General features: G+C 44.4%; 1 protein-coding gene across 2 annotated transcripts; it reads left to right on the top strand.

Annotated features, from left to right (window-relative positions):
* Positions 1-3,993: 3,993 nt before the first annotated feature.
* On the top strand, positions 3,994-7,854 carry LOC123449030 (E3 ubiquitin-protein ligase SDIR1). 2 transcript variants are annotated; one of them, XM_045126094.1, is made up of 9 exons: positions 3,994-4,102; positions 4,330-4,527; positions 4,636-4,693; positions 4,793-4,845; positions 4,956-5,184; positions 5,270-5,405; positions 5,608-5,656; positions 5,947-6,063; positions 7,519-7,854. In XM_045126094.1, exons 2-9 carry the CDS (start codon positions 4,447-4,449, stop codon positions 7,636-7,638), a joined length of 843 nt encoding a protein of 280 aa, XP_044982029.1. In that variant the 5' UTR covers positions 3,994-4,102; positions 4,330-4,446; the 3' UTR covers positions 7,639-7,854. The 2 variants fall into 2 exon arrangements, with proteins under 2 accessions (XP_044982029.1, XP_044982028.1); XM_045126093.1 differs by having other exon boundaries at positions 5,605-5,656.
* The last annotated feature ends 501 nt before the right edge of the window (positions 7,855-8,355 follow it).

Raw genomic sequence — 8,355 nt, 5'->3', positions numbered from 1 at the left:
TTTCACCATGTAATATAAATTTTCCCTTACCAAATTCCGCTTACCAAAGGCACTTCATTCCCCAGCAATGGCGCCACAAAAGAGTCTTGGTGACCCACAAGTATAGGGCGACACTCGTAGTCCTTTCGATAAGTAAGAGTGTGAACCCAACAAGGAGCAGAAGGAAATGACAAGCGGTTTTCAGCAAGGTAATTTTTGCAAGCACTGAAATAGTGGTAACAAGTTGTTTGATAGCAAGATAATTGTAACAAGTGACAAGTAGCAATAGTAATCGTAGGTCCAGAAAGGTAGCCCAATCCTTTTGTGGCAAAGGACAGGCCAGAAAAATTTCTTATAATAGGCAAAGCGTTCTTGAGGGCGCATGGGAATTTCATCTAGTCACTTTCATCATGTTGGATTAATACACGTTTGGTATTTTGATAATTTGATATGTGGGTGGACCGGTGCTTGGGTTTTGTTCTTACTTGAACAAACCTCCTACTTATGATTAACCCTCCTGCAAGCATCTGCAACTACGAGAAAAGTATTAAGAATAAATTCTAACCATAACATTAAACCTAGGGATACAAATCAGCCCCTTACGAAGTAGTGCATAGACTGGGGTGTAAGTTTCTGTTACTCTCGCAACCCACCCTCTAATTACACTCCACAATGCATTCCCTTAGGCTCAAAATATGGTGAAGTGTTATGTAGTTGCCACTAAGGGAATCACAACATTCATATCATCAAAATATCAAACTAATATCAACTTCACATGATGACTTGCAACATGATTTCTCCCGTGGCCTCGAGAACTAAAGTAACTACTCACAAGTGATAAACTTGTTCATGATTAGAGAGGTATTGAATAGCATAATGGATCTGAACATATGATCTTCCACCAAGTAAAACATAAAGCATCAACTACAAGATGTAATTAACACTACTAGACACACCCGAGGTACCAATCCGAGGTTTCGATACAATATTGAGTACAAGAGATGAACTAGGGTTTTGATAGGAGATGGTGATGGCGAAGATGTTGATGGAGATTGGCCTCCTCAAGATGAGAGGGTTGTTGGTGATGACGATGGCCTTGATTTCCCCCTTCGGGAGGGAAGTTCCTCCGACGAAATTGATACGTCTCCAACGTATCTATAATTTTTGATTGTTCCATGCTATTATATTATCTGTTTTGGATGTTTTATATGCATTTATATGTTGTTTTGTATTATTTTGGGACTAACCTATTAATCTAGAGCCTAGTGCCAGTTTCTGTTTTTTCCACGTTTTTGAATGTTGCAGATAAGGAATATTAAACGGAGTCCAAACAGAACAATATCTCCGGAAAGATTTTTCTTGGACCAAAAGACACCCAGGAGACTTGGAGTAGGGGGCAGGACATCTGTCGGGAGGCCACAAGCCTGCATGGTGCGCCCTGGGGGGGGGGGGGTGGCCGCGCCCCTTGGCTTGTGCCCCCTGCAGGTCTCCTAACCCTATTATTTGGCCTATAAATTCTGAAATATTCCCGTATCGCCAAAAAGAGCCACGGAAATACTTATACGCCGTCGGGAGCCTCTGTTCCCGAGAGATCCAATCTGAGAGCCTTTTCCGGTAATCTGTCGGAGAGGGAATTGATCACGGATGGCATCTACATCAACTCCATTGCCCCTCCGATGATATGTGAGTAGTTCACCACAGACCTACGAATCAATAGCTAGTAGCTAGATGGCTTCTTCTCTCTCTTTGATCTTCAATACCATGTTCTTCATCTTCATGGAGATCTATCCGATGTAATACTCTTTTGCGGTGTGTTTGTCGAGATCCGATGAATTGTGAATTTATGTTCAGATTATCTATGAATATTATTTGAGTCTCTTCTGAATTCTTATATGCATGATTTCATATCTTTGCAAGTCTCTTCGAATTATTGGTTTGGTTTGGCCAACTAGATTGGTAATTCTTGCAATGGGAGAAGTGCTTCAAGAACGCTTTGCCTATTATAAGAAATTGTTTTGGCATATCCTTTGCCACAAAAGGATTGGGCTACCGTGTTGGACCTGTTGTTACTATTGCTACTTGTCATTTTTTACACTTATCTTGCTATCAAACAACTCGTTTCCGCTATTTCAGTGCTTGTAGAAATTACCTTGCTGAAAACTAATTGTCATTTCCTTCCGCTCCTCGTTGCGTTCGACACTCTTACTTATCGAAAGGACTACGATTGACCCCCTATACTTGTGGGCCATCATGCTTAAAGATAAAACTTTAATGCTCTAAGAAAAGCTTTCACCCCCGCCCACTATATGTACCTACACTTCCATACTTCGGAGCTTCCAAGCTCTTCTAATCGAAATCACCATGAAGTTCATCTAGATGTATCCGTTGCAAACTCTACAACTTCAGAGCTGCCAACTACTCCAATCGGAACCACCAGGGCTTCTCGCAAACTTTCTATTGCCCTCTCAGAATTTCTGAAGCTCTTTGCTCAAAATTTCTGAAATGGTAATAGAGTGTGCTACTACTGCAACAGTACACTCGAAGGATCTGAATGGCATCGATTGAACCATCTGAGTTGTTTGAAAGTTGGCATCTTTAGCTTTGTTCCGTGATTCCGAGGAGATCACTTGGAGCATCTGAGCTATGTTAAAGTGTGTGTAATAGTCGGATTTCTAGTCCTACCTACATATGCTCCCACTTATCATATTAGTTCACTAATCTTGAGGAAGTTTGAGTGTGGATGTGATTATCTTTTGAAGCACATTAGAACAAGATTCATCACTGATCAACTTCAATCTTATTACTATTGGAGAGTGTGTGCCTCCTAGATAAGCTAGGTGCTTGGGAGTTTTCAAGTTTTTGAAGAATCAAAGATGACCGTAAGCGCTTGGAGATCGTCTAGTGTGAAGGTCTACCACGAATGAGACTAGTCCTTCATGGACGTACACCATGGTGGTATAGGTTGGTTGCTCCTTCATGAACCATTAGTGGGTGATTGGCACTCGCGTACTAGTTCCTTCCTAGAACTTGTGATCTTGATCCTTGTGATCTTAGATCCTTCGTGGACCGTAGTCTCCTTCAACGAAGATTAAGATAGCATTGACTATCTGAACCACGGGAAAATTCTTCGTCGAGCCACCCCATATTTGCATTCCTCTAACTACATTATTATTTCTATTCTTTCAAGTCTTCACTTCCCAGTACATATGCTCTTGTAGACTTGCATATGCGCGTGGGAGGAGCGGATAGAATGCCATATGAAAGTTTAAAATTGGAAGGGAAGCTAAAAATAGGAAACAATCCACTTTATTTCTTATAGTCTATTCAACCCTCTTCTAGATTTAATCAATTGATTGTACACAAGGGAGCCACCCGCTTGCGCTTTCCTTATCTGCACGGGGTAGCTCGCTATCTCGTTTGTGTCTACGGATTCCTCGATGCTTGCATTTGAGCTTATCTTGAGGAGCGTGAGCCATGACGATGCGTTGTCGGAGACATCCAACACGACAGTAGTGTATCTCGATAACGATGGTTGAGGTAGATAGTGTCAGAAATAGGAAGGGGACAACAAGCACACGCCGACGTCAAAACCGCCATGGCTATGGTGACTTGTCAACGTCCAACCGTGGTGCCGATGGAGACTTGCCGACGACGAAAGGATGGTGTGAAGGGAGAGTTGGAGAGAAAATATCCTCGACCAAGTACCGGAAGTTTTGTACTCCCTCCGATTTAAATTAATTTACCCAAATTTAGTACTCGAGTAACGTGCTTCAAATCCCCCGCCACCCCTCCCGCCTCCATGAAGCTTCCTACACATGAATAATTTGTTATAGATGATTTTTTTTGTTCGCGCTCCATACGTAAAAAAAAACAGTTTTGAATTATTTTGATGATTCGGCTAGAATTGCTCCAAGATCATACGGTCATCATCATGTGGACGGTCTAAGATGAGGCCACGCACCTTCCACCACCACGACCCACACGATCTGAAACCGCCAAAAATAAAAAACGCCTTTTTCGCTCTCGAGCTCTTCTTCTCTACTGCTCTCCCCCTTTTCCCCATTCCCCGCCGCTACCCTCGTTCGCGCGAGCAAACGCCGGCTCAACAGGCCTCTCCGATCAGGTACGTGCCCTCCTGGAAATCCCGCTCCTCTCGCCGAATTTTTCCCTGCTTCTCCCGATTGGGCCCTGAATTCGCGCACCTGCCCGACGAAGCTTCCGGAAGCTTCAGGGTCATCCGGGCGTTTTCCGCGTTGGGACCGCCGGGATTCCAGAAATTGCAGTTTCGGTTGGGGCGTCGCTTTCCGCCGCTTGTTCGATTTACATTCTCGGTGTCCTCTTCGGTTTCAGTGGGCGCTGCTGCGTGGGCTAGTCAAAGTTTTTGTTGCCGCGAGGGGAAGGAAGGCGCTGCTTTGGAACCCATCTTACACCTGGTGGTGGTGGTGGTGGTGGTGGCCGGTGGACACCATGAGCTTTGTGTTCCGGGGCAGCAGGGCCGACATCGAGGCCGGTGGCTTCCCAGGGTTCGCCACGGAGCGCCGTGCCATGGTAAATTTCTGCTCTGCGCATTTCGGCTGAAATGATTCGGCATTTCAACGTAGAATAGATTTGCTGCTCTAAAATATCTGATCCATTCACTTGTGTGCTTGTGTACAGCGGATTCATGCCGGGGGGCGGCCGGTGAACAGCAATTCCTTAGCTTTTCTTGTAACTGGTAATGTGGGTGTGTTGTGTGTACAACCAGTTATCTGTAAGCTATTAACTATTAGTGTTTTTAGCTAACATATATGGTCGGCTGATTTCTCTTGGCCAGTTCTTGTTCTGTTCATGGTACTGAGCTCACACCAGATGTCTCCGAACTTTTTGGTTAGTTGTTCATGCACAATGTGGTTATTCATGTGTTATTATGCTTATGAAGCTTCATGGAGTAATTTAATAACTTTTGTCGGATTGCTCGGAACCGTTTCTTTTTGTAGCTTTGGATGGTCTTAGGTGTGTTCCTATTGGCCACCAGCCTTAGAATGTACGCTACATGCCAGCAGCTCCAAGCGCAGGCACAAGCTCATGCTGCAGACGCCAACGGCTTCCTTGGACGCACTGAGTTGCGGGTGCATGTCCCGCCAACCATAGCTCTTGCTTCGAGAGGCCGGTTGCAAAGCCTTAGACTCCAACTTGCTCTGCTTGACCGCGAGTTTGATGATTTAGGTACACTGATAAGTTTTGTCCGCTCTGCTTGCTGTTTTACTGTTTCGTGCAAACATAATACCATTGTTGGACATTTTGCTTGCAGATTATGATGCTCTCAGAGCGCTAGATACCGACAATAGCCCACATGCTCCTTCTATGACTGAAGAAGAAATAAATACTCTGCCTGTTTTCAGATACAAATTTCAGGCGCAACAGAGGAGCACCCCTTCTCGAAAAAGGCAAGATTATATATCTTTTTAAGGCGCATTATGGCCAAAGCAAACTGATTTTCAGTCCCTTCTTTCTTCAGAATGTAACTGACCAATTATAGCGCAGTTTGAGGCCCTCCTTCCGAGTTCCTCTAGGAAAAATGTAACCAACAAAGTATAATTGCCTGCTTGTACAGCGTGTAGCTAACTCCTTTTTTCTTTGACTCAGTAGTGATGGGCCATCTGAACCATTGGTTTCTTCTCCTGAATCCGGCAAGGAGGTAATAAATAAATATGTTCCTTTGATATTTCTTGTATAAATCCATTATACATCTATTTCCATTTTGGTACGACTAGACAACTAGCGGTGTAGCCTCAGCTTGACAGTTACACCCTTTGGAATATCATTATGGTCAGCCATTGTAGTGCCACAACAATCACACAGCTAGTGGTTGTGCTCTTTTTGCTTCAATTAAGCGTGTATCCGAGCACATGCATGGTCTGGACTGTGCCACCATGGTACGCAGTCCTTCTTGTTTTGAGTATTTCAATGTTTGCTTTTGCTGTACAGAAAAAGCAAGATGCAGATGCAACAAGCAAAATGACAGAGGATGAGTTGACGTGCAGTGTTTGCTTAGAGCAAGTTGTTGCGGGTGATCTATTGAGAAGCCTGCCATGCTTGCATCAGGTAATTATCATACTGATCATCTTGTGCAGTTGTTTTCTTCATTTTGACAGTAGAGGACTTGAAGTACTGTCATGATATGATAATGTGTAATACCTGGTAACTGCAGTACTGTGATAGAGTAACTTAGTTGACATAATGTTGGCCAATTTCCTATAAACATCCTAGTGTTTCATGCCAGTGCATTTTAGGCAGTTTATCCATGAGTACAATGAAGCAACGTACATGAAAGTTTTTTATTTCGAGGGAAATACTCGAGTTTATATTATGTTAAGAAAAACATTACACGGAGACATACAGTACATACGAGTACATCCATGCAAGATACGGAAATACACCAAATCCAACTCGACCACACAGTCGCCGCCACCCACAACTCGTCGTCGTCGCCAAAGGAGAGAGAAGATCCTTTGGATCCGGAGAAGCACCATTTTTCTTGAAAGCTTTGTGAGCCGCACAGTTGTAGTGCGGCGCGAGAGGCGAGATCTTGAGCAGAGCTGAAATGACCAGACGGCTGGGGCGACGCCCCATGCTGTGCCGGATCCTCATTGGCCAGCTTCATTGAAGCAGGTTCAAAGACCAATCGCCGATGAACAACTTCCAATCCTCCATCCCTATCCACATCCGCAGCAAAAGAAGCGCCAGCAGCATCTCTCTATGGAGACGAAGAAGCGGGCAAGCCGCAACCACTGCTCCACAGGGCCAAAGCCGCAAACGCCATGGATCAGAATCCTTGACCCCACTCGTCGTCCAGCCACACCCAGGAGCCCAGCGACGACCGACGACGACGACAACCAACTCGCAGGATCGCAAACATCTAGATCCGCCAGTGCCAGGAACGACGATGGGCGGGCGAAGGAGTGTGGACCACTTTATTCCACACACCAGCGCCTCCTCGGCCCTGACGCCGGTGCAAAGGACACCAAACCTAGAAAATCTAGGACTATATAGTATATACACCGCCAGGCACTAGATCCCCCCCCGGCAGCCATAATGGCCACCGGAGGCGAAGGAGACCACCGGTCTTGCCGACGGGGAAAGAGGAACGCCTGGAACTCGCCCTGCCCTCTACTGTAGGCAGTTTCGAGAGTCCTCGTCGATGTCAGTTTCTAGGTGTATAACATACATGAAAGTTTTACCTCATTGTTTATAGAGATATCATATCCAAATATTGTATTTTAATTGTTCCACACTTTCACTTAGTTGGACACTCCCTTTTGTATGCATTTCTGCACTACTCTGAATTGCTGATGTTGTACATGCTGCTGCTAGCCTGCTACTTCCTCCTTCCGGAAATACTTGTTATGAGAATGTATGTATCTAGATGTATTTTAGTTCTAGATACATCTATTTTTATTCATTTGTGCGACAAGTAATTCCGGACGGAGGGAGTATTAATCTTGTGTCGTGACATGAGATGAGCCTGCAAGATTTACTTGCCCCCATCATGTTTTGCAGTTTCATGTGAATTGCATTGATCCATGGTTGCGCCAACAAGGAACATGCCCGATCTGCAAGCACCAGGTGAGCGACGTGTGGCGTGGCGCCGGCAGCGGTGAACTGGATGCCATGGTATAACATGACATGAGCTTCAGTTCTTAACCTAATATCACTAGGCGGTAGTACTAACGGAAATCCCATGGAATTGTGGACGAGCTGTTTAGTCATGCTGAGAGTTTCTGTACATGATGTGTCCCCAGTTCCTTCCTCTGTGATTTTCTGGTTGAGTTTTATTTACCCTGCCGGTTAAGGCCAACTCCATCAGGCAGACGCAAACGGATGCTGTTTTGGTCCCTTTTTTGTCGTTCCGCTCTTGTCTGCGATTTCCTTGGCAGTGCATCCAACCCGCCCACCCATTTGGTCGTCTTACCGGTTTTTGTCTAAATTTTAATGTCTTACGTTCTGTGGATATGAATACAAATAAAAAGTCATAGTTTTACATCGCAATAAATAGTTTACAATACAATAAAAATCTCATAATTTACACCCAAATGATTTTGAAATTCTCACAAATACGTTAAAAAAAGATCCAATACATCTATTGATTGCCTAGATGAGTCTATATGTGTTCAATCGCATCATTTTCAAGTTGCATGTCAGTTGTTCGATCATGCGTTTTATGATAAAATTGGATGAACTCTGCAAACATTCCTGGTCCATGCCCAGGCTCAACGTTTTTACCTTGAAAATCAACCATTAGTTGAGGATGATGTCATTGTTTCTACCTTGAAAATCAATCATTGGTCAAAGATGTTGTCATCACCCTCATCGTCTATGATCATGTTGTGGATGATC

This window comes from Hordeum vulgare, chromosome 4H (assembly GCF_904849725.1).
Source record: "Hordeum vulgare subsp. vulgare chromosome 4H, MorexV3_pseudomolecules_assembly, whole genome shotgun sequence".
NCBI lineage: Eukaryota > Viridiplantae > Streptophyta > Magnoliopsida > Poales > Poaceae > Hordeum > Hordeum vulgare.
The sequence above is the reverse complement of the archived record's forward strand: the minus strand, read 5'-3'. Positions and strand labels throughout refer to the sequence as shown.